Source organism: Anomaloglossus baeobatrachus, chromosome 5 (assembly GCF_048569485.1).
Source record: "Anomaloglossus baeobatrachus isolate aAnoBae1 chromosome 5, aAnoBae1.hap1, whole genome shotgun sequence".
Taxonomy (NCBI): domain Eukaryota; kingdom Metazoa; phylum Chordata; class Amphibia; order Anura; family Aromobatidae; genus Anomaloglossus; species Anomaloglossus baeobatrachus.
Window position 1 is genome coordinate 451,169,089 of NC_134357.1, and position 26,443 is coordinate 451,195,531.

Below are 26,443 nucleotides of genomic sequence, written 5' to 3' on the forward strand. Positions count from 1 at the left end.
TGCCCCATATTAGTGTGCTAGTCCCTGGTTGCCCCATATTAGTGTGCTAGTCCCAGGTTGCCCCATATTAGTGTGCTAGTCCCAGGTTTCCCCATATTAGTGTGCTAGTCCCAGATTGCCCCATATTAGTGTGCTAGTCCCAGGTTGCCCCATATTAGTATGCTAGTACCAGATTGCCCAATATTAGTGTGCTAGTCCCAGGTTGCCCCATATTAGTGCTATTCCCAGGTTGCCCCATATTAGTGTGCTAGTTCCAGATTGCCCCATATTAGTGTGCTAGTCCCAGGTTGCCCCATATTAGTGTGCTTGTCACAGATTGCCCCATATTAGTGTGCTAGTCACAGGTTACCCCATATTAGTGTGCTAGTCCCAGGTTGCCCCATATTAGTGTGCTAGTTCCAGATTGACCCATATTAGCGTGCTAGTCCCAGGTTGCCCCATATTAGTGTGCTGGTCACAGATTGCCCCATGTTAGTGTGCTATTCCCAGGTTGCCCCATATTAGTGTGCTAGTCACAGATTGCCCCATATTAGTGTGCTGGTCACAAATTGCCCCATATTAGTGTGCTAGTCCCAGGTTGCCCCATATTAGTGTGCTAGTCCCAGGTTGCCCCATATTAGTGTGCTGGTCACAGATTTCCAAATATTAGTGTGCTATTCCCAGGTTGCCCCATATTAGTGTGCTAGTCCCAGGTTGCCCTATATTAGTGTGCTGGTCACAGATTTCCAAATATTAGTGTGCTATTCCCAGGTTGCCCCATATTAGTGTGCTATTCCCAGGTTGCCCCATATTAGTGTGCTATTCCCAGGTTGCCCCATATTAGTGTAATGGTCACAGATTGCCCCATATTAGTGTGCTAGTCACAGATGAGTTTTCCAGCCATTGATGCCCTGATATTGTCCTCGGATGGCATTTGTCACCCGTTAGCGGCGACATGTTTGGTGGCCACCTGTCCCCGGACACTATATGCCCGGCCGTATATGGGTCTCACAATGGGAAGGTCCACGCGGTTTCCTGTAAATTGCAGCCGCTCCTGTGATCAGTCTCTATAAGAGTGACAAGTCCCAGGGGCCGGGGGTGACCGAGGTCATGTGACGGCAGGGTGACAGGTCACGGATGCGGTACAGCACGGGCGCACACTCGGTGCCATCACACATTTAAGGAGCTTTTCCAGCCGTCTCCGGTTCCCATAGCAATTAACTACGGTAGTCAAGGGACTGGTCACTTCCGCCTACGTCACCAGGGACACGTGGATCCAAGATGGCGGCCGTTGCGGTGAGTGCTGGAGTCGGTCTCTCCGGCGGGTTTGGGGGTCTGAGGGGGAAACAGAGGTGAACGGACGGGGAGGAGGTGGCTGAGGAGACGATACCGCAACCGGCGGAGAGGACCGGAAGCGGAACCGGAAATACAACTGAGGGGCCTGGTGTCCCGGAAGTGGGGATCTCCTGCCCCCCTCATCTTATATAATGGCATTATCTGGGTGTATATCACCACAGCATTACATAGGAGAGACCTCCCGTATCAGTATATAGGAGAGGACCCCCCCTTCCCTATATCAGTATATAGGAGAGACACCCCCACTCGTATTAGTATAAAGGAGAGACCCTCCCCCCCCCTCGTATTAGTATAAAGGAGAGATTCCCCCCCCCCCCTCGTATTAGTATAAAGGAGAGACCCCCCCCCCTCGTATTAGTATAAAGGAGAGACCCTCTCCCCCCCCTCGTATTAGTATAAAGGAGAGACCCTCTCCCCCCCCTCGTATTAGTATGAAGGAGAGACCCTCTCCCCCCCCTCGTATTAGTATAAAGGAGAGACCCTCTCCCCCCCCTCGTATTAGTATAAAGGAGAGACCCTCCCCCCCCTCGTATTAGTATAAAGGAGAGACCCTCTCCCCCCCCCCCCTCGTATTAGTATAAAGGAGAGACCCTCCCCCCCCCCTCGTATTAGTATAAAGGAGAGACCCTCCCCCCCCCCCCTCGTATTAGTATAAAGGAGAGACGAGAGACCCTCCCCCCTCCCCTCCCCTCCCCCTCGTATTAGTATAAAGGAGAGACCCTCTCCCCCCCTCGTATTAGTATAAAGGAGAGACCCTCTCCCCCCCCTCGTATTAGTATAAAGGAGAGACCCTCTCCCCCCCTCGTATTAGTATAAAGGAGAGACCCTCTCCCCCCCTCGTATTAGTATAAAGGAGAGACCCTCTCCCCCCCTCGTATTAGTATAAAGGAGAGACCCTCTCCCCCCTCGTATTAGTATAAAGGAGAGACCCTCCCCCCCCCTCGTATTAGTATAAAGGAGAGCCCCCCCCCTCGTATTAGTATAAAGGAGACCCTCCCCCCCCCCCTCGTATTAGTATAAAGGAGAGACCCTCCCCTCCCCCGTATTAGTATAAAGGATAGACCCCCCTCGTAATAGTATAAAGGATAGACCCCCCCCCCCTCGTCGTATTAGTATAAAGGACAGACCCTTACCCCGTCGTATTAGTATAAAGGAGAGACCCTCCCCCCCCCCCCTCGTATTAGTATAAAGGCGAGACCCTCCCCCCCTCGTATTAGGATAGAGACCCTCCCCCCCCTTCGTATTAGTATAAAGGAGAGACCCTCCCCCCCTCGTATTAGTATAAAGGAGAGACCCTTCCCCCCCCCCCTCGTATTAGTATAAAGGAGAGACCCCCCCCCCCCCTCGTATTAGTATAAAGGAGAGACCCCCCCCCCCCTCGTATTAGTATAAAGGAGAGACCCTCTTCCCCCCCCTCGTATTAGTATAAAGGAGAGCCCCCCCCCCTCGTATTAGTATAAAGGAGACCCTCCCCCCCCCCTCGTATTAGTATAAAGGAGACCCTCCCTCCCCCCCCCCCCCCGTATTAGTATAAAGGATAGACCCCCCCCTCGTAATAGTATAAAGGATAGACCCCCCCCTCGTCGTATTAGTATAAAGGATAGACCCTCTCCCCCCCCCCCCTCGTATTAGTATAAAGGAGAGACCCCCCCCTTGTATTAGTATAAAGGAGAGACCCTCCCCCCCCCCTCGTATTAGTATAAAGGAGAGACCCTCCCCCCCCCTCGTATTAGTATAAAGAAGAGACCCTCCCCTCCCCCGTATTAGTATAAAGGATAGACCCCCCCTCGTAATAGTATAAAGGATAGACCCCCCCCCCTCGTCGTATTAGTATAAAGGATAGACCCTTACCCCGTCGTATTAGTATAAAGGAGAGACCCCCCCCCCCTCGTATTAGTATAAAGGCGAGACCCTCCCCCCCTCGTATTAGGATAGAGACCCTCCCCCCCCCTTCGTATTAGTATAAAGGAGAGACCCTCCCCCCCCCTCGTATTAGTATAAAGGAGAGACCCTTCCCCCCCCCCCCTCGTATTAGTATAAAGGAGAGACCCTCCCCCCCCCCCTCGTATTAGTATAAAGGAGAGACCCTCTCCCCCCCCTCGTATTAGTATAAAGGAGAGACCCTCCCCCCCCTCGTATTAGTATAAAGGAGAGACCCTCCCCCCCCCTCGTATTAGTATAAAGGAGAGACCCTCCCCCCCCTCGTATTAGTATAAAGGAGAGACCCTCCCCCCCTCGTATTAGTATAAAGGAGAGACCCTCCCTCCCCCCTCATATTAGTATAAAGGAGAGACCCTCCCTCGTATTAGTATAAAGGAGAGACCCACCCCCCTGTAATGGTATAATGGAGACCCCCCCTCGTATTAGGATAGAGACCCTCCCCCCCCCTTCGTATTAGTATAAAGGAGAGACCCTCCCCCCCCCTCGTATTAGTATAAAGGAGAGACCCTTCCCCCCCCCCCCCTCGTATTAGTATAAAGGAGAGACCCTCCCCCCCCCCCCTCGTATTAGTATAAAGGAGAGACCCCCCCCCCCTCGTATTAGTATAAAGGAGAGACCCTCTCCCCCCCCTCGTATTAGTATAAAGGAGAGCCCCCCCCCCTCGTATTAGTATAAAGGAGACCCTCCCCCCCCCTCGTATTAGTATAAAGGAGACCCTCCCTCCCCCCCCCCCCGTATTAGTATAAAGGATAGACCCCCCCCTCGTAATAGTATAAAGGATAGACCCCCCCCCCCCTCGTCGTATTAGTATAAAGGATAGACCCTCTTCCCCCCCCCCCCTCGTATTAGTATAAAGGAGAGACCCCCCCACTTGTATTAGTATAAAGGAGAGACCCTCCCCCCCCCCCCTCGTATTAGTATAAAGGAGAGACCCTCCCCCCCCCCTCGTATTAGTATAAATGAGAGACCCTCTCCCCCCCCCCTCGTATTAGTATAAAGGAGAGACCCTTCCCCCCCCTCGTATTAGTATAAAGGAGAGACCCTCCCCCCCCCCCTCGTATTAGTATAAAGGAGAGACCCTCTCCCCCCCCCCTCGTATTAGTATAAAGTAGAGCCCCCCCCTCGTATTAGTATAAAGGATAGACCTCCCCCTCATCGTATTAGTATAAAGGATAGACCCCCCCCCCCCCCCGTATTAGTATGAAGGAGAGACCCTCCCCCCCCCCTTGTATTAGTATAAAGGAGAGACCCCCCCCCTCCCCTCCCGCTCGTATTAGTATAAAGGAGAGACCCTCCCCCCCCCCTCGTATTAGTATAAAGGAGAGACCCTCTCCCCCCCCCCCCCCTCGTATTAGTATAAAGGAGAGACCCTCTCCCCCCCCCCTCGTATTAGTATAAAGGAGAGCCCCCCCTCGTATTAGTATAAAGGAGACCCTCCCCCCCCCTCGTATTAGTATAAAGGAGAGACCCCCCCCCGTATTAGTATAAAGGATAGACCCCCCCCCTTGTAATAGTATAAAGGATGGACCCTTACCCCGTCGTATTAGTATAAAGGAGAGACCCCCCCCCTCGTATTAGTATAAAGGAGTGACCCTCCCCCCCCTCGTATTAGTATAAAGGAGAGACCCTCCCCCCCCTCGTATTAGTATAAAGGAGAGACCCTCCCCCCCCTCGTATTAGTATAAAGGAGAGACCCTCCCCCCCCCTCGTATTAGTATAAAGGAGAGACCCTCCCCCCCCTCGTATTAGTATAAAGGAGAGACCCTCCCCCCCTCGTATTAGTATAAAGGAGAGACCCTCCCTCCCCCCTCATATTAGTATAAAGGAGAGACCCTCCCTCGTATTAGTATAAAGGAGAGACCCACCCCCCTGTAATGGTATAATGGAGACCCCCCCTCGTGTTAGGATAAAGGAGACCCCCCCCCCTCGTGTTAGGATAAAGGAGACCCCCCCCCCCTCGTGTTAGGATAAAGGAGACCCCCCCCCTCGTGTTAGGATAAAGGAGACCCCCCCCCCCTCGTGTTAGGATAAAGGAGACCCCCCCCCCCTCGTGTTAGGATAAAGGAGACCCCCCCCCTCGTGTTAGGATAAAGGAGACCCCCCCCCCCTCGTATTAGGATAAAGGAGCCCCCCCCTCGTATTAGGATAAAGGAGCCCCCCCCTCGTATTAGGATAAAGGAGCCCCCCCCTCGTATTAGGATAGAGACACCCCCCCCCCCTCGTGTTAGGATAGAGACACCCCCCCCCCCCTCGTGTTAGGATAGAGACACCCCCCCCCCCTCGTGTTAGGATAGAGACACCCCCCCCCCCTCGTGTTAGGATAGAGACACCCCCCCCCCCCCTCGTGTTAGGATAGAGACACCCCCCCCCCCCTCGTGTTAGGATAGAGACACCCCCCCCCCCTCGTGTTAGGATAGAGACACCCCCCCCCCCTCGTGTTAGGATAGAGACACCCCCCCCCCCTCGTGTTAGGATAGAGACACCCCCCCCCCCCCCTCGTGTTAGGATAGAGACACCCCCCCCCCCCCCTCGTGTTAGGATAGAGACACCCCCCCCCCTCGTGTTAGGATAGAGACACCCCCCCCCTCGTGTTAGGATAGAGACACCCCCCCCCCTCGTGTTAGGATAGAGACACCCCCCCCCCTCGTATTAGGATAGAGACACCCCCCCCCCTCGTATTAGGATAGAGACACCCCCCCCCTCGTATTAGGATAGAGACACCCCCCCCCTCGTATTAGGATAGAGACACCCCCCCCCCCCTCGTATTAGGATAGAGACACCCCCCCCCCTCGTATTAGGATAGAGACACCCCCCCCCCCTCGTATTAGGATAGAGACACCCCCCCCCCCTCGTATTAGGATAGAGACACCCCCCCCTCGTATTAGGATAGAGACACCACCCCCCCCTCGTATTAGGATAGAGACACCCCCCCTCGTATTAGGATAAAGGAGACCCACCCCCCCTCGTATTAGGATAAAGGAGACCCCCCCCCTCGTATTAGGATAAAGGAGACCCCCCCCTCGTATTAGGATAAAGGAGACCCCCCCCTCGTATTAGGATAAAGGAGACCCCCCCCTCGTATTAGGATAAAGGAGACCCCCCCCCCCGCTCGTATTAGGATAAAGGAGACCCCCCCCCCCTCGTATTAGGATAAAGGAGACCCCCCCCCGCTCGTATTAGGATAAAGGAGACCCCCCCCTCGTATTAGGATAAAGGAAACCCCCCCCCTCGTATTAGGATGAAGGAGACCCCCCCCCCCCCCCTCGTATTAGTGTGTGTGTGTATGTATGCATGTGTGTATGTATGTGTATATATATATATATATATATATATATATATATATATAAGAACCCCCCCGTGTTACTGACTACAGCCACCCCCAATAATAAACAGACTGGAGACCATATGGATATTGTAAAACCCTCTGTATTAATGATACCTCCAAATACATTACGAGACCCCCACCCATGGATATGATGTCTCAGCTGTAGATATTATAAAAGACCCCTTGTATTACTGACTACTCCAGACCCCACCCACACATATTACATTCATGACACCCCCCCTCTTAGTGAGTGATGGCTCCAGACCTCCCATATAATTACTTGAGTGTCCACTTTTCAGTGACCGCTCCAGCCCCCCGGCCCAGTTATATTGAAGACCACCACATAGTTATTCTGTAAGAGACTCCCTGTATTAGTGACCTCTCCAGATCCCGGCTTAGTAAATAAGAGAGACCATCTATATTATTGACTACACAAAGCCCCCCACCTATATAGTTACATTGCAGAGACAGTGACAGCTCCGCTCCCTATTTAGTTCTATATTAGCGGACCCTCTCCCCTTCCACATATATCACATAGGAGCCCTCCCTGGATTATCGTATCTCTCCCGTCCCCCATAGTGACAGCACCGGACCTCTGTTCCCTCTACCTTCAGATATATGCTTCCCCCGTCCCCCATAGTGACAGCACCGGACCTCTGTTCCCTCTACCTTCAGATATATGCTTCCCCCGTCCCCCATAGTGACAGCACTGGACCTCTGTTCCATCTACCTTCAGATATATGCTTCCCCCGTCCCCCATAGTGACAGCACTGGACTTCTGTTCCCTCTACCTTCAGGTATATGCTTCCCCCGTCCCCCATAGTGACAGCACCGGACCTCTGTTCCCTCTACCCTCAGGTATATGCTTCCCCCGTCCCCCATAGTGACAGCGCTGGACCTCTGTTCCCTCTACCCTCAGGTATATGCTTCCCCCGTCCCCCATAGTGACAGCACTGGACCTCTGTTCCCTCTACCTTCAGGTATATGCTTCCCCCGTCCCCCATAGTGACAGCGCTGGACCTCTGTTCCCTCTACCTTCAGGTATATGCTTCCCCCGTCCCCCATAGTGACAGCGCTGGACCTCTGCTCCCTCTACCCTCAGGTATATGCTTCCCCCGTCCCCCATAGTGACAGCACTGGACCTCTGTTCCCTCTACCCTCAGGTATATGCTTCCCCCGTCCCCCATAGTGACAGCACCGGACCTCTGTTCCCTCTACCCTCAGGTATATGCTGCCCCCGTCCCCCATAGTGACAGCACCGGACCTCTGTTCCCTCTACCTTCAGGTATATGCTTCCCCCGTCCCCCATAGTGACAGCACCGGACCTCTGTTCCCTCTACCTTCAGGTATATGCTTCCCCCGTCCCCCATAGTGACAGCGCTGGACCTCTGTTCCCTCTACCCTCAGGTATATGCTTCCCCCGTCCCCCATAGTGACAGCACTGGACCTCTGTTCCCTCTACCTTCAGGTATATGCTTCCCCCGTCCCCCATAGTGACAGCGCTGGACCTCTGTTCCCTCTACCTTCAGGTATATGCTTCCCCCGTCCCCCATAGTGACAGCGCTGGACCTCTGCTCCCTCTACCCTCAGGTATATGCTTCCCCCGTCCCCCATAGTGACAGCACTGGACCTCTGTTCCCTCTACCCTCAGGTATATGCTTCCCCCGTCCCCCATAGTGACAGCACCGGACCTCTGTTCCCTCTACCCTCAGGTATATGCTGCCCCCGTCCCCCATAGTGACAGCACCGGACCTCTGTTCCCTCTACCTTCAGGTATATGCTTCCCCCGTCCCCCATAGTGACAGCACCGGACCTCTGTTCCCTCTACCTTCAGGTATATGCTTCCCCCGTCCCCCATAGTGACAGCGCTGGACCTCTGTTCCCTCTACCCTCAGGTATATGCTTCCCCCGTCCCCCATAGTGACAGCGCTGGACCTCTGTTCCCTCTACCTTCAGGTATATGCTTCCCCCGTCCCCCATAGTGACAGCGCTGGACCTCTGTTCCCTCTACCTTCAGGTATATGCTTCCCCCGTCCCCCATAGTGACAGCGCTGGACCTCTGCTCCCTCTACCCTCAGGTATATGCTTCCCCCGTCCCCCATAGTGACAGCACTGGACCTCTGTTCCCTCTACCCTCAGGTATATGCTTCCCCCGTCCCCCATAGTGACAGCACCGGACCTCTGTTCCCTCTACCCTCAGGTATATGCTGCCCCCGTCCCCCATAGTGACAGCACCGGACCTCTGTTCCCTCTACCTTCAGGTATATGCTTCCCCCGTCCCCCATAGTGACAGCACCGGACCTCTGTTCCCTCTACCTTCAGGTATATGCTTCCCCCGTCCCCCATAGTGACAGCGCTGGACCTCTGTTCCCTCTACCTTCAGGTATATGCTTCCCCCGTCCCCCATAGTGACAGCGCTGGACCTCTGTTCCCTCTACCTTCAGGTATATGCTGCGCCCGTCCCCCATAGTGACAGCACCGGACCTCTGTTCCCTCTACCTTCAGGTATATGCTTCCCCCGTCCCCCATAGTGACAGCACTGGACCTCTGTTCCCTCTACCTTCAGGTATATGCTTCCCCCGTCCCCCATAGTGACAGCGCTGGACCTCTGTTCCCTCTACCTTCAGGTATATGCTTCCCCCGTCCCCCATAGTGACAGCGCTGGACCTCTGCTCCCTCTACCCTCAGGTATATGCTTCCCCCGTCCCCCATAGTGACAGCACTGGACCTCTGTTCCCTCTACCCTCAGGTATATGCTTCCCCCGTCCCCCATAGTGACAGCACTGGACCTCTGTTCCCTCTACCCTCAGGTATATGCTTCCCCCGTCCCCCATAGTGACAGCACCGGACCTCTGTTCCCTCTACCCTCAGGTATATGCTGCCCCCGTCCCCCATAGTGACAGCACCGGACCTCTGTTCCCTCTACCTTCAGGTATATGCTTCCCCCGTCCCCCATAGTGACAGCACCGGACCTCTGTTCCCTCTACCTTCAGGTATATGCTTCCCCCGTCCCCCATAGTGACAGCGCTGGACCTCTGTTCCCTCTACCTTCAGGTATATGCTGCGCCCGTCCCCCATAGTGACAGCACCGGACCTCTGTTCCCTCTACCTTCAGGTATATGCTTCCCCCGTCCCCCATAGTGACAGCACTGGACCTCTGTTCCCTCTACCTTCAGGTATATGCTTCCCCCGTCCCCCATAGTGACAGCACTGGACCTCTGTTCCCTCTACCTTCAGATATATGCTTCCCCATGACTCTGTCTGCGGTGGATTTGGGGTGACTTGATGATGCCGCGTTTTTGTGTTGAAAACGCAGTGACATTGCTTCCCCAGCAATGTCTATGGGTTTTCAGAAGTGCTGTCCGCACACAGCGTTTTTTTGTAGCTGAGTTTTTGTGGTGACCACAAAAATGCAGCATGTCAATTATTTCTGCTTTTTTCACCCATTGAGTTCAATGAATGTTCAACAACGCAATGAAAAACGCATATAGCCGCGTTTCTATGACTAAAAACGCAGCTATAAACGCAAGGGGTGGGTACTACAGTGACGTGTACAGGAAGAGTATTCCTTCTGTTGGTAAACACAGAAGCATGAATCCTCCCGGTACCGTCACCGCTGCCTCCACCTCCCGCCCGGTGCCATGTCAGCTCCGTGCGGCGCCATGTCTGGGCGGGAGGTGGAGGCAGCGGCGAAAACCAAAGTGAACAGTAGAAAAAAAAAATGTCATATATACTCACCTGTCTGCAGGGTCCCGGTGCCATGCCTGCTTCCAGCCCCTGTCTCGGTACCGCCGCTCTGGCTTTGTGCAGTCTCCCCGGGGCAGGACCTTGCTTGCAGGACCTGGCGGTGGATCACCTGATGCAGTCACCTGACGCATCAGCTGATCGTAGTCTCGCCGGCTTTTTCGCGCGCTGCCGGCTAGCAGCTGATCCTGCCGTCAGGGGACTTCATCAGCTGATTACCGGCAGCTCCTGCAGTGATGGGCCAGGATCAGACTCCTGTCCAATCGATCGCTGCAGGAGCTGCCGGTAATCAGCACAGCACATAAGTGAGTATTATTTTTTTTTTTTTCTACTGATGCATCAGCTGATTGTATAATCAGCTTTTATACAATCAGCTGATGTGTGATGTGATTCACGTCCTTTAACCTGACTCATCATCTGATCGCTTTGCCTTCCAGCAAACCGATCAGATGATATTGGATCCGGATTGGACGGCGCGGGACCCTGACCCAGGATTACTGCGGAGGGGGGGTTCTTTATTTCAATAAAGATGGAGTCACTAATTGTGTTGTTTTATTTCTAATAAAAATATTTTTCTGTTTTTTTTTTTTTTTTTTTTTTTTTTATCATTACTAGAAATTCATGGTGGCCATGTCTAATATTGGCGTGACACCATGAATTGAGGGCTTAGGGCCAGCTGATAATATACAGCTAGCCCTAACTCCATTATTACCTAGCTAGCCACCCGGCATCAGGGCAGCTGGAAGAGTTGGATACAGCGCCAGAAGATGGCGCTTCTATGAAAGCGCCATTTTCTGGGGTGGCTGCGGACTGCAATTCGCAGTAGGGGTGCCCAGAAATCTTGGGCACCCTGCACTGTGGATTCCAATCCTCAGCTGCCTAGTTGTACCCGGCTGGACTCAAAAATTAGGCGAAGCCCACGTCATTTTTTTTTTTTTTTAATTATTTCATGAAATTCATGAAATAATTAAAAAAAAAAAAAAGGGCTTCTCTATATTTTTGGTTCCCAGCCGGGTACAAATAGGCAGCTGGGGGTTGGGGGCAGCCCGTACCTGCCTGCTGTACCCGGCTAGCATACAAAAATATGGCGAAGCCCATGTCATTTTTTTTTTTTTTTTTTTTTTTTGGGCAAAAAACTGCATACAGTCCTGGATGGAGGATGCTGAGCCTTGTAGTTCTACAGCTGCTGTCTGCTCTCCTGCATACACTAGTGAATGGAGGATGCTGAGCCTTGTAGTTCTGCAGCTGCTGTCTGCTCTCCTGCATACACTAGTGAATGGAGGATGCTGAGACTTGTAGTTCTGCAGCTGCTGTCTGCTCTCCTGCATACACTAGTTCTGCAGCTGTCTGCTCTCCTACATACAATGAACATTTTGAAGAAGGAAATGACATCAGACCTTTTTTTTTTTTTCATCAACAATCTTTAATGGCATTGTGCACTGATTAAAAGCGCAGTGAGCAAAAACGCACAAAAAACGCACCAAATCGCGGCAAAAACGCATGCGTTTTTGCCGCGTTTTTTTAGCCGCGGGTGCGTTTTTTGAGACAAAAACGCACATAAAAACGCAGCGTGAAAAAGATGCCTAGTGTGCACATACCCTAACACTTCCCCTCACTGCCTGAACACAGGGTTGGGGGTCCCTATTATTATTGACATTTGAGCAGTGGGGAGGTTTCTAGTAGTCAGATGCTATAAAACATTAGTTTTATTGACTTGTTGAAAACCCCCTTTTGGCTTTGTCCACGATGAGTTACTGATGCTGTGTATTTTCATTGCATACAAAGGGCAGTGTCTTCCAGTTCCAGCCGAGTGGATGGGATTTCTAGAAACTCCTGCCCACCGTGCTTGTTTTTCTCCGTGTAATCTGACCTGCGGTGCATGGTCCAGATCCGTAACGTCAGTGTCCCCTGTGGGTTTCCTGTGCAGATTTTGCCCATAGACTTGCATTCGATGTTGAAAATCTGCAGGGAAAAAACTGCACGTTTTTGCTGCAGAAACGCACGTGATCCGCACCTCCACCCACCGGGTCCCGCCTCGGTGATGTCAGGTCAACTTCTAATTCCACTAGTTGACGTGACCTCACTGGACATTAGAGGTCACTGCAGCCCGGGGTTACATGATGGGATGAGCGTCCATAGGCTGAACGGCCAGAAGAAGACATTTAGAAAAAAACCTTCTCTTCCTCCTTTAAATCGACATAGCCACTATGCTTTGTAGGGGACCCCTTTTTAATGTGGAGGTGTCTTCCTCTTTCCCCCCCATTTGCCTCTAATATCTTCCAATCTTCGAGGAATGATTTCTACAAGATTTTGCATTGCTCCTGTGGGAATCATGTGAGGTCAGACACTGATGTTGGAGGAGAGGCCGGGTGCTGGATTTTGTTAAGGTCCGGTTTCTGTGTGGTTGCCTGGTTCTTTCGTCAAACATCCCCACCATGTCTTTATGGACCTAGGGAGCAGAGAAGAGGGTTCCCCCAAATTGGAAGCGACAAAGGTCCAAAATGTCTTGCTATGTTATTGAACTAAGATTTCCCTTCAATATCAAAGTTGACCCCATCCAGAAAACATCCCCATAGCATTATCCTTCTCCACCAAACTGTAGACTTGGCACAATGTAGTCAGGCTGGTATCAGTGTCCTGGCATTCACCAAACCCAGACTCATCCCTCGGATGCCGGATAAAGTGCGATCAGTCATCGCTCCACGGAACACGACTCCCTGCTCCACGGAACACGACTCCACTCCCTGCTCCACGGAACACGACTCCCTGCTCCACGGAACACGACTCGACTCCCTGCTCCACGGAACACGACTCGACTCCCTGCTCCACGGAACACGACTCGACTCCCTGCTCCACGGAACACGACTCGACTCCCTGCTCCACGGAACACGACTCAACTCCCTGCTCCACGGAACACGACTCAACTCCCTGCTCCACGGAACACGACTCAACTCCCTGCTCCACGGAACACGACTCAACTCCCTGCTCCACGGAACACGACTCAACTCCCTGCTCCACGGAACACGACTCAACTCCCTGCTCCACGGAACACGACTCAACTCCCTGCTCCACGGAACACGACTCAACTCCCTGCTCCACGGAACACGACTCAACTCCCTGCTCCACGGAACACGACTCAACTCCCTGCTCCACGGAACACGACTCAACTCCCTGCTCCACGGAACACGACTCAACTCCCTGCTCCACGGAACACGACTCAACTCCCTGCTCCACGGAACACGACTCAACTCCCTGCTCCACGGAACACGACTCAACTCCCTGCTCCACGGAACACGACTCAACTCCCTGCTCCACGGAACACGACTCAACTCCCTGCTCCACGGAACACGACTCAACTCCCTGCTCCACGGAACACGACTCAACTCCCTGCTCCACGGAACACGACTCAACTCCCTGCTCCACGGAACACGACTCAACTCCCTGCTCCACGGAACACGACTCAACTCCCTGCTCCACGGAACACGACTCAACTCCCTGCTCCACGGAACACGACTCAACTCCCTGCTCCACGGAACACGACTCAACTCCCTGCTCCACGGAACACGACTCAACTCCCTGCTCCACGGAACACGACTCAACTCCCTGCTCCACGGAACACGACTCAACTCCCTGCTCCACGGAACACGACTCAACTCCCTGCTCCACGGAACACGACTCAACTCCCTGCTCCACGGAACACGACTCAACTCCCTGCTCCACGGAACACGACTCAACTCCCTGCTCCACGGAACACGACTCAACTCCCTGCTCCACGGAACACGACTCAACTCCCTGCTCCACGGAACACGACTCAACTCCCTGCTCCACGGAACACGACTCAACTCCCTGCTCCACGGAACACGACTCCCTGCTCCACGGAACACGACTCCCTGCTCCACGGAACACGACTCCCTGCTCCACGGAACACGACTCCCTGCTCCACGGAACACGACTCCACTCCCTGCTCCACGGAACACGACTCCACTCCCTGCTCCACGGAACACGACTCCCTGCTCCACAGTCTGGTGGCAGCCCCTTTATACCACACTATCAGACGCTCGGCATTGTGCTTGGTGATGTACTGCTGTGTGCATTTGTTTGGGCTTGAAGCTCAGTCTTCGTACTGATGTTAAAACCAGCTCTCGACCCTGCTCCGTCACTTTGTAGTCTTGGTTTTAAATTGTCCGGGTTTCTAACAATTTCCACATGTCAACAATATCACTTAAAGGCGATAGTAAAATACTTGGAGGATAGAAATGTCATGAACTGACTTGTTACACCGATGGCTCCTATTACAGGACCACGCTGGCTCTTTAGGACAAATAATGACTGTGAGCCCTCGCGGGCAGGGTCCTCTCTCCTCATGTACCAGTCTGTTTTTGTAATGGTCATGATTGTTGTACTTGTTTTTATGTATACCTTTTTCACTTATAAAACGCCATGGAATAACTGGCGCAATAATAATAATAATAATAATAAAAAAGGCAGATGTTATCCAATGGCACTGAGTGGAAAAACATAAATGTAATAACTAGGTCATTCCAGTACTTCTCTCTATATATTTTCTCGTATATACTAGGTTCAACTACTATAATGACAATTTGACTTCAAAAACATACTTTCCCAGCAAAATGCAATGGCGAGTTGTATGTTGGCATTCTTTTACACAGGGGACAGTATTGTAGTACCTATATTTTTGTACGTGGGGGCAGTAATATAGTAGTTATAACTACTGTAATACTGCTCTTATGTACAAGAATATAATATAATACTGCCCTCATGTATAAGAATAAAACTACTATAATACTGCCCCCCATGTACAAGAATATAACTATAATACTGCCTCGATGTACAAGAATATAACTACTATAATACTGCCCTTATATACAAGCATATGACTACTACTATGATGTTCCCTATGTACACTTATACAACTACTATAATACTACCCCAATGTACAAGAATATAACTACTATAATACTGCCCTTATATACACGCATATGACTACTACAATGATGCTCCCTATGTACACGTATACAACTACTATAATACTACCCCAGTCTACAAGAATATAACTACTATAATGATGCTCCTATATAAAAGTATATAACTACTCTTATACTGTTCAATATATACAAGAATATACAGTAAATACTAGAATACTGCCCCTTATGTACAAGAATATAACTACAGTACTATGATACTGCCTCTATGTACAAGAGTATAATATAATACTGCCCCCTAATGTATACCAAGGGTATGTCACATAGCAGGGAAAACACAATGTCTGGTAGTGACAATGCACCACCAACCCTGAATATAATAAATGGATAGGCTGTAGCCAAAACCATGTAAACCAATAGAAAATTACAGCCACTACACAAATGATAATAATAAGGTATAGTTTTTATTAATGAATTAAAATGTATAAAAGTGCAAAATAGCACAAGACAGCACGACAGAGGACAAAGACACAATTACAAACTGCTCCGCAATAATATAGAGTGAAAACCAAGTTGATATAAATATGTGCCAAGTGGCTAATCACTATGCATAACACTGGATTTACAAATTAATGGAATATATTAGAAAAATATATAATATATATAAATGTATCAAAAAGTGTATTAAAGAATATATAACACAATAAAGTGCAAATATAGTGCAAAATATGTAATATGCACTAAGTGGAGTGTATAATTAAGTGAATCCAAGTGGAATTCCTATCTGTTGTTTGCACCAGTGCTAGACAAAAAGGAGGTTCATCACTCATCCATATGAGGCAGAGAATAGAGAACCGAACAAATCGGTAATTAAAGCCAAATGGCAGAAAGGATCATCAGGAGTCGTTACCTGCGGTCATGTCCTGCTGCCGTGAAGCTGAGACTCCTCATGTTTTTATGATTGCTTATGGTGGGTATACATTAAAGGCTTTATGAAGACACCTACCCTGGATTTTAGTTTTTCCGGCCCTCCCTTACTGCACTGCAAGGCCCGTGCGCTGTCATCTGAATGGGTGAGCCGACTCTTGTTTGTTTTGTGCTGGAGTGGATCTTGGCTTCCAGTTACCAGTAGAAGAGACTTTGTTGCTGTCATCTCTCGCTGGTGATTTATGGAGGATAATTTGCATTAAACATTGGGAGTGGTGGAGATTAGATGCACATTCTCAGCATACTAGTAAAGATATGTGTAGGGTTTGGAGCCCTGTGCACCATAGTAGTCTTCAGACTGGTTTTAATGGGGCGTTTTGACTTCTGATCTGAGTTAGGTCGCAGCTAAGGTCAGAAGAGATCAGCAATGATTTCTGGGCTTTCTATGTCTTCCATGTTCAGCTCTGAGCCTTTTATGGGCTGTTTCTCGGATAGTGCTTACCGTATATACTAGAGTATAAGCCGACCTGAGTATAAGCAGAGGTACCTAATTTTACTGCAAAAAACTGGGAAGATTTATTGACTCAAGTATAAGCCTAGGGTGGGAAAAGCAGCAGCTACTGTTAGTGATGTGCCCCGGTCGTCCCCTGTCGGGACGTGGCCCCGGTCGTCCCCTGTCGGAACGTGCCCTCTAGTAAGGTCCTCATTCCGGTCCACTTCTTGTCGCCTATTATGTCGTTGTACACACATACATACATACATACATACATACATACATACATACATACATACATACATACATACATACATACATACATACAGTCCTCTTTCCTGCTTCTTGTGGACCACAGGCACATAGACCCCTCGGTGATTGCAGCAGGGGCCGCCGCTATTGTCTTCTCCGCTTTACTTCAGTTGAATGCATTGTGGCCTCGCAAATCATTGAAGTAAAGCGCTGATGACAGCAGCGGCGGCCCCTGCACCGGCCACGATCACTGAGTGGTCTATGTGTCTGCGATCCGCAGGAACAGAGGACAGGTGAGAATAATTTTTTGGGACCCTCATTCGAGTATAAGCAGAGGGGGGGGGGGGGCGTTTTTAGCATTAAAAAATGGGCAGAAAAACTGTTTATACTCGAATATATACGGTATATTTTTGATCCCGCTGCTTTCACTTCAGGTGCAGCCACATGACATTGTGTAATCAGACCTTCGTCCCTCCTGTATCTGCCTTCTCAGCAGTGACCCTTGTGACACATTTATCTTCCTACAATCTCGTTTTATTTTTCTAAAATCCGCATTTGCACTGTTAGATTTTGGGTCGCATACATTTTTTATTTTCCATACACTATCTGCGGTGTCACTAGTGAATTGTACACTGTGGATCTGCAGGCAATGATGGACTAGTCCTGGGTTTGTTGTGTAAGCCACTGATGGGCTCCTGATCCATGTATTAGGCTGTGTATGACTCCGGTCTCTGGTTGTGTTTTCCAGGCGAGGTGTGCATGGCTGCTGCTCGCCATCTCCCTCCTTCATGAAACCGCTGCGTTTTACGTTCCAGGCGTGGCGCCAATGAATTTTCGACAAAATGACCCTGTAGATATAAAGGTAAGTGGACTTCTGGTGATTTGGTTGATTGTAAGACACTGGACCCTCATGGCTGATACCTGGTCTCTCCTGTCCACAGGCGGTTAAGCTGACCAGCTCCCGGACTCAGCTTCCTTATGAATATTACTCCCTGCCATTCTGCCGACCGTCACAGGTCACCTACAAAGCGGAAAATCTGGGTAAGGTTCACAATATATTGTGTAGTACAATGACTGGCTACTTCATGGCGTCCTAGGCTTCCATAAGAATGAACTGTATGTATATCTTGACAAATCACTCCTCAATTTTGAAATGTGCAACACCAAGAAGGAAGCGTTGAGGAATTCTCGAAATCTCAGTATGGATAGACCTGTTAGTGTTATGCAAATTATGAAAAAATGGAAACCAAATTTTGAAAACCTTTTTGCTTCATTCAGTATCGTATATGAGCACCTTGTGCAGAAATCCTCACTACGTGCACGTCTTGGCTGCCATCAATGAGGTTATTAATCCCTTATTGACATCCGCCGTACATGTACGGCACAAGTCGATGGCAGCTCTATTGAGCGGGGCTCACAGGTTGAGCCTACCCCATATCTGGCAGATAATGGCGGGGGACACAGCCAGGGCCTCCCTCTAACAGCCGCTTGTAGAGCGGAGCTCGGCCCGTAACTGTTAACCATTAAAGGGAACCTGTCAGGTCCAATATGCACCCAGAACCACTAGCAGTTCTGGGTGTATATTGCTATTCCCAGCCTAACCGTCCCTGTATACACTAGCATAGATAAAGGGATCTTTAGAAAAAGTATTTCTAAAGATCTTCTATTGTATGCTAATGAACGAGGTGCTTAGTCCTCTGGGCGTTAATTCCCCGGCCAGTCGCCCCCATTAGCATGTTAGCACATCACTGTGGACGTGCTAACATGGTAATGAATGGGCAGCGTCACAGGATCATCTCACTCGCCTCTCCACTGCCATTGCGTCCGATGGGGGATTTTGGCTCATTGCGCATGACCCCTGAGTTTGGGTCATGCGCACTACTTCAGTTTGAAGCCAGGATGCGTACACCCGGCTTCATAGAGCGCATATGACCTAAACTCCGGAGTCATGCGCACTGAGCCGAAATCCCCCATCGGACGCAATTACAGCGGAGAGGTGAGTGAGCTCATCCTGCACATTCATTATCATGTTCGTACGCCCACAGGGACATACTAACATGCTAATGGGAGCGACTGGCCCGGGAACTAACGCCCAGGGGAGTAGTCCCCACGCTCATTAGCATACGGTAAAAGATCTTTAGAATACTTTTTCTAAAGATCTTTGTCTATGCTAGTGTATACAGGGACAGTTAGGCCGGGATTAGCAATATACACCCAGAACTGCTCCTGGTTCTCACTGCATATTGCACCTGACAGGTTCACTTTAAATGCCACCGTCAAACAGTGACCGCAGCAATAACTGCTCTCCGGTATGGGAGTACATCCTTGTATGCTCTCATCGGCGCCCCCATGACGCGATCTTGGGGTGCTGATGGGTTGCTTTGACAGCCGGCTGTCTGTTGAAGACCTCTTTGCCTGTTATCATCGATCTTCCTTATAACCCAGCCTGTTTCTGGGCCTTAAAGCATACGATGTTTTTTTTCTATATGCGGCAATTCTGTGGTGTTGCTGTGTATAGTAGAAGTGATCAGATTATTTCAGGTCCAAGACCCCTAAGAGGTGTAATAACAGTAAAAAAATTATAAAACAACAAAACAAAAAAAAATTAAAAGTTTGAATCGCCTCCATTTCCCCATCTTTTTTTAAAGTATAAATAATAAAAAAAAATCCTTGGGGCGTTGTCCCATCCATAAACGTCTGAAGTTTTAAACTATGAAAATTATTAACACAATTGGTGAACACTGCAAACAACAACAAATAAATAAAAATAAAAGATGTCAAAACATCTTTAAAAGAAATAATAATAAAAAAAATAAAATAATGCTGCAAGAAGCGACCAAAATATCGATCTCAAAATGGTATATTAAAAAATAAATAAAAAAATCGTGCTCTTGCCCCTCAAAAAAATGAGTCTTCACACAGCTCCATCAACGGAAAACTCTCTATATAGATAGATATATTCTCCCCCCCCCCCCCCCTCCAGTACACGATGTGGTAAAATGGATGGAGTCAATTAAAAGTAAAACTCATCCTCCCCCCCCCCCCCCCCTCCCCTCTCATAAAAAAGCACTCATATTTATGTGGACAGACAAAGTTGTGCCTTTTGGAAGAATGGAAGAAGTTGTCCATGTCTGGATGTTCACAATTGTCTGAGCGATGTTCTGACTCCCTGAATGCACTTAAGCGACTCATCAAGATCCGCTGCTGGCAGCTCCCTTTGCAATTGCCGACTAATGACGTCCTAGATGTGCTCAATTGGAGGCGCTGCAGGCCATGGTAGCACGTTTAGGTCACACAGGCTGCTCACAACAGCACAAGTAGCATGCAGCCTGGTGTGTTCATGTTGAAAAATGGCTACTGGGACACTTTGTAGAAATGGCCATACCTCTCGTTCCACAACCAAATGAATGCAACTCCGAGCTGTTGGTGTACCTGGAATGAAGACTAGGGGGTCCAGCTACTGTACATTATACCTCCCCACACCATAATCTCTGGAGTAGGACCAGTGAGACATTTCCTAATGAAGACCTCTTTATAGCATTACCCACATAGTCTCTAAATGGAAACCGGACACTGGACTGGAGGTCTATCTTTTTCATCGTCGATGAGTACCACTTTTGTCTTTGCTAGCGGGAGATTGGTCTGGTGACAACGTGGGTATCGCCATAAACAGGCCTTCCTGAGAGAACGTCACATTGGTCCTTATTTCTTTGTTTTTAAGAGTAGACTTGTTATGGGGTCCTACTGCCGAGACCCTGTGACCTGCCTTTATTAGCAGTGTGGAATTATCGAATTTATCTGATTATAAGACGCTATTTTCCTCCCAAAAATTTGGGAGGAAAAATGAGGGGTGCGTCTTAAAATCCAAATGTATCATACAGAGAGGTGGAGAATGGGCGCTGTGCTGATTGCGGTGGGGGCTGTCCTGGTTGCGGTGGGGGCTGTGACGGGCGGCTGTGCAGGCTGCTGTGGAGCAGGGCAGTGCGGCAAGTGTCCCAGGCGCTCTGTCGGCGGTGCGGGCTTCAAATAATGGCAGCGGAGTTGGCGGCTGCTCAGATGGAGCTCTCAGCTTATGATCTTATCTGCGCATGCGCCGCCTCCGGCCTATTGATCTTTTTTAAATCTCTAAATTTGGGGTCCATCTTATAATCCGGTGCGTCTTATAAACCGAAAAATACGGTACTTATTGCCCCATTAAATCCTGAAACGTCGATGTAATATCCTCTACAGTGAGAGACTCATTTTACTGCAACTCTGACTGATAATGGGGCAACCCTGTTATGTGACTATCCACATTTCAACTCCATACGGTCTACTTTAACTATATGCATGATTAAATTATGGCGGGGTCCATGTATAAAGTTATAGTCAGGATTTGTGACCATTATGCCGTGCAGTGTTCCCAGTGGTCTCCTAGTCCAGGTTTGTGCAAACTACATGAGATAATGCTGTTTTACCTCCATTTTTAGGTGAAGTCCTGCGAGGTGACCGAATCGTTAATACTCCCTTCAAAGTGTCAATGAATAATAACAAGAAATGTGAGATTTTATGTAACACTCCCAACAGCCCTTTGGTGCTTAAAGTTGACGACAGCAAACTGATAGCAGAGCGGATACGGGAAGATTACTATGTGCACTTGTAAGTTTCCTACCCATCTGAATCATTGTAAAGCATGAAGGTTAAAGGCTGAGGACAGTTTTTGGATATTTTTTTATTCATTATGTGTAAAAAAAAAAAAAAAAAATAACCATTCTCTGCATCTTTCATGTATTATAGTACATTGACAACTGCTCAATGCTGTTCAGCGTGGATTCTCAGTGTGATCCCCTGACTGCTCAGGATCTAGCTCCTCGTCTTCCCCTGGATAAAAAATCTAAGCTCATTTCTGATTTTTATTTTTAGTATGATCAAAAAGGGTTCAGGAGGGGCAGAAGATGGAGCCAGAAAGGGAGCCAGCTGTTTGGATTTAAACTGAGCAGCATCAAGCAGCTTGCAATGTAATACTTTTGTTTTTAGCAAAAAAAAAAAAAAAAAAAAACAAATTCAGAAGTTTTTTTTTTTTTTTTTCATAATATATGAAATGCAGTAATAAAATCCGTAATTGTCTTTATAGTCTTTTTATAGTGCTTTCTGTTATCACTTATTCTGGGTGAGTTGAAATCTACCAGGTCCCCCTCCATGCTTATGTGTTGGAATGGACATATTCAATAGAGATATGATGGCTTGATTTAGTCGCCCATTGAGAAATGTCCGCATTGGAGAAGACATTTTTTGAGGTTATAAACTGATATTCTGTGTAACACTCTTTATCTATTAATAAATCTTTCATTGTATACCTGGATACAGAATAGCAGACAATTTGCCAGTGGCCACCAGGCTGGATGTCCATCTTGGTCATGAAGATGACGATAAGAAGAAGGATCGAGATGTTCAGTTTGAGCACGGCTACAGACTGGGGTTTACCGACAACAACAAGGTGACCTTCTGATTTATTGGCTTTGTGGTCTACAGCTCCTATGCTGAGCAATGTGTCTCTATGGTTATACATGGCAACTTATCAATGGATAGTTTGATCCTGCTGTCCCCTTTTTAATGATCTACTAACTTCTTCTTCCAGTTTTATATCCACAATCACCTGTCATTCTACTTGTACTTCCATCGGGAAGAAGTGGAAGAAAACCAAGAGCCCACATTTAGGGTCGTGAGGTTTGAGGTCATCCCTCAGAGCATCAAAATGGATGGTAAGGAAAGTGGGATAGATATTCTGTAAAAATGTGACCTATGGGTGGGGGCAGAATTAACAGTTGAAAATGTATCTTCGAACCTCAGGAAGCCTAAAGATCTCCACATAACACTGTGGTCATATATATATGGAACCTGCATATTGAAGCTCAATTTTCGAGATTTTGCAATTAATTCCCTTTATGTTACAGATTTGAAAGGCACACAGGAGGGAAGCTGCACTGTCCCAGAAGGCTCCAATTCTGCACCCCAGGAGATCGATCAGTCCAAGGAGAACAAGCTGCTGTTTACATACTCTGTGCACTGGCAGGTGGGAGGGCTTTCTTACTCTTCTTGAGGGGTGTAAGGTCAGAGAACTTCTTGCAGTAAGATGATTCTTCTTACAGGAGAGTGATATCAAGTGGGCTTCCCGCTGGGACACGTACCTGACCATGAGCGACGTGCAGATTCACTGGTTCTCCATTATCAACTCTGTGGTGGTCGTCTTCTTCCTCTCAGGTGAGCGCCTCTCCCTATGGTATTGTTCTCCAGTGATTCTCACCTTGTACTTCAGTCACCTCTGAACCTACACACAGAATTATATGGAAGCTTTTAAAGTGAAGGTGCTGCTATTATTTTGTATTAATAATTACTCATTATGAAATCAATTATTTCTTTGTCGCTCCATTGGGAGACCCAGACAATTGGGTGTATAGGCTATGCCTCCGGAGGCCGCACAAAGTATTACACTAAAAGTGTAAAGCCCCCCCCCTTCTGCCTATACACCCCCCATGCTCCCACGGGCTCCTCAGTTTTTTTGCTTTGTGCGAAGGAGGCAGACATGCACGCACAGCTCCACAGATTAGTCAGCAGCAGCTGCTGACTATGTCGGATGGAAGAAAAGTGGGCCCATATAGGGCCCCCAGCATGCTCCCTTCTCACCCCACTCTTGTCGGCGGTGTTGTTAAGGTTGAGGTATCCATTGCGGGTACGGAGGCTGGAGCCCACATGCTGTTTTCCTTCCCCATCCCCCTCAGGGCTCTGGGTGAAGTGGGATCCTATCTGTCTCCAGGCACTGAGACCGTGCTTCATCCACAACTCCTGAGGAGCCTGCTGGATAGGAGCCGGGTATCGTTCAGGGACATGGCCCTGCTACTTTAAGGTACTCTGTGTCCCCGTGGGGACCGCGCACAGCAACACTCCAGCATTGCTGGGTGTGCTAGTGCACCGGGGACCGCGGCGCTGACCGCGTTTGTGCCATTATACACTGCAGCGTCGCTGAGTGTGTTTGTGTATGGGGACTACCGCGCTGACCGCCGCTGCCATTGTTTTTACTGAGGCGCGGCTGGGACTGTTAGTGCGCCGGGGACTCTGCGCCGGCCGCGCTTTTACGGCGGCCGCGCTTATTACTCGAGTCCCCGGCTTTTGGGCCTAGTCTCTTTCTTTCTCTTCCCGCCCCCAGCCCTGCCAGTCAGGGGAAGGGCGGGACGCTGTACAGCACGGCAGCACTGAGGGCTGGAGCATGCTTTACATACTCCACCCCCCTCACTGTGCACAGTGAGGCACCAGCTCCCGCACTTTCTGGGTCACGCCCACGGCTCCCTCCTCTCCTCAGGACGCCGGCAGCCATTCCTGTCAGCTCCTAGGACGCTGCAGAGGGGAGACAAACTCTGGGGGACCCAGGCAGGGATTCTGGTGGCCACACAACCGCTTTAAGCGGGCGGTAAGCAGCACCTGAGGTGCTGGCCCCACTGGTGCAGAAGTGTGATTATAGTTTATATGTTTACAGGCTATACTTTACACTGTATGGTGCACAGTTGATTTCTGGCTATATACCCTGTTGTGTTGCTCAAAGGAGACAACAATATGGCGCCCACAAGAAGCAGGGGTGCCAAAACACAGGCTTACTATGCTGCCTGCGCCGCATGTAAAACCTCGCTACCGGCAGGTTCCACTGACCCTCATAGTATGCACTGCTCGGCCCCTGTGGCACTTACTCAGCCGGAGCCTCTGCTAAGGGGGGCCCAGGGGGAACAACCAGCTAACACTGTCCAGGTGACAGGGACGGAGTTTGCAGTTTTTACTGACAGACTTTCTGAGACTATGGCTAAAATACTAGAAGCTTTGCAGTCCAGACCGGTATCTCAGACCATGGGCACTGTGGAATCATTGCCCCCTGGTTACCATCAGTTGGAACAACAATGTCCCCCCGGGGTGTCTCATAGATCCCAGGGTGAGGTCTCTGACACGGACCGCAGTCCCAGACCGCCTAAGCGAGCTCGCTTGGAAATCCCCTCGACCTCATCACATTGTTCAGGGTCTCAGAGAGAGGACTCTCTGTATGATGAAGCGGAGGTAGCTGATCAGGATTCTGAGGCCGCTCTCAACCTTGATACTCCTGATGGGGACGCCATAGTGAATGATCTTATTGCGTCCATAAATAAGATGTTGGATATTTCTCCCTCAGCTCCTCCAGCAGAGGAGTCAGCTTCTCAGCAGGAGAAGTTCCGTTTCAGGTTCCCCAAGCGTACAGCGAGTATGTTTCTGGATCACTCCGACTTCAGAGAGGCAGTCCAGAAACACCGAGTTTGTCCAGATAAGCGTTTTTCCAAGCGCCTTAAGGATACACGTTATCCCTTCCCCCCTGACGTGGTCAAGGGCTGGACTCAGTGTCCCAAGGTGGATCCTCCAATCTCCAGACTGGCGGCTAGATCCATAGTTGCAGTTGAAGATGGGGCTTCACTCAAGGATGCCACTGCCAGACAGATGGAGCTCTGGTTGAAATCCATCTATGAGGCTATCGGCGCGTCTTTCGCTCCAGCATTCGCAGCAGTATGGGCACTCCAAGCTATCTCAGCGGGTCAAGCCCAAATTGACGCACTCACACGTACGTCTGCGCCGCAAGTGGCTTCCATAACCTCTCAAACGTCGGCATTTGCGTCCTACGCTATTAATGCTATCCTGGACTCTGCGAGCCGTACGGCGGTTGCAGCCGACAATTCGGTGGCATTACGCAGGGCCTTGTGGCTACGGGAATGGAAGGCAGACTCGATTGCCAAAAAGTGCTTAATCGGTTTGCCATTTTCTGGCGACCGTTTGTTTGGTGAGAGATTGGATGAAATCATAAAACAATCCAAGGGAAAGGAAACATCCTTACCCCAGGCCAAACCAAAATTACCCCAACAGAGGAGGGGACAGTCGAGGTTTCGGTCCTTTCGGGGTGCGGGCAGAGCCCAATTCTCCTCGTCCAAAAGGCCTCAGAAGGATCAGAGGAACTCCGATTCATGGCGGTCTAAGTCACGCCCTAAAAAGACCGCCGGAGGTGCCACTACCAAGGCGGCTTCCTCATGACTTACGGCCGCCTCACACCGCATCCTCGGTCGGTGGCAGGCTCTCCCTCTTCTGCGACACCTGGCTGCCACAGGTAAAAGACCGATGGGTGAGAGACATCCTGTCTCACGGTTACAGGATAGAGTTCAGCTCTCGTCCTCCGACTCGATTCTTCAGAACATCTCCGCCTCCCGAGCGAGCCGATGCTCTTCTGCAGGCGTTGGACACTCTGAAGGTAGAAGGAGTGGTGATCCCTGTTCCTCTTCAGCAACAGGGTCACGGTTTTTACTCCAACCTGTTTGTGGTTCCAAAGAAGGACGGGTCTTTCCGTCCTGTCCTGGACCTAAAACTGCTCAACAAACACGTAAAGACCAGGCGGTTCCGGATGGAATCCCTCCGCTCCGTCATCGCCTCAATGTCCCAAGGAGATTT

The 26,443-nt window shown here is 49.8% G+C and overlaps 1 protein-coding gene across 1 annotated transcript in view; it reads left to right on the forward strand.

Moving 5' to 3' along the window:
• Positions 1–1,245: 1,245 nt before the first annotated feature.
• The window catches only part of TM9SF4 (transmembrane 9 superfamily member 4), a 46,244-nt gene continuing 21,046 nt past the window's right edge, over positions 1,246–26,443 (forward strand). Inside the window, exons 1-8 of the mRNA XM_075350550.1 lie at positions 1,246–1,275; positions 17,709–17,822; positions 17,902–18,001; positions 21,430–21,598; positions 22,307–22,436; positions 22,578–22,701; positions 22,894–23,012; positions 23,089–23,200. Coding sequence (XP_075206665.1) covers positions 1,261–1,275; positions 17,709–17,822; positions 17,902–18,001; positions 21,430–21,598; positions 22,307–22,436; positions 22,578–22,701; positions 22,894–23,012; positions 23,089–23,200 — 883 coding nt within the window. The 5' untranslated portion in view covers positions 1,246–1,260. The remainder of the gene's footprint in view (positions 1,276–17,708; positions 17,823–17,901; positions 18,002–21,429; positions 21,599–22,306; positions 22,437–22,577; positions 22,702–22,893; positions 23,013–23,088; positions 23,201–26,443) is intronic.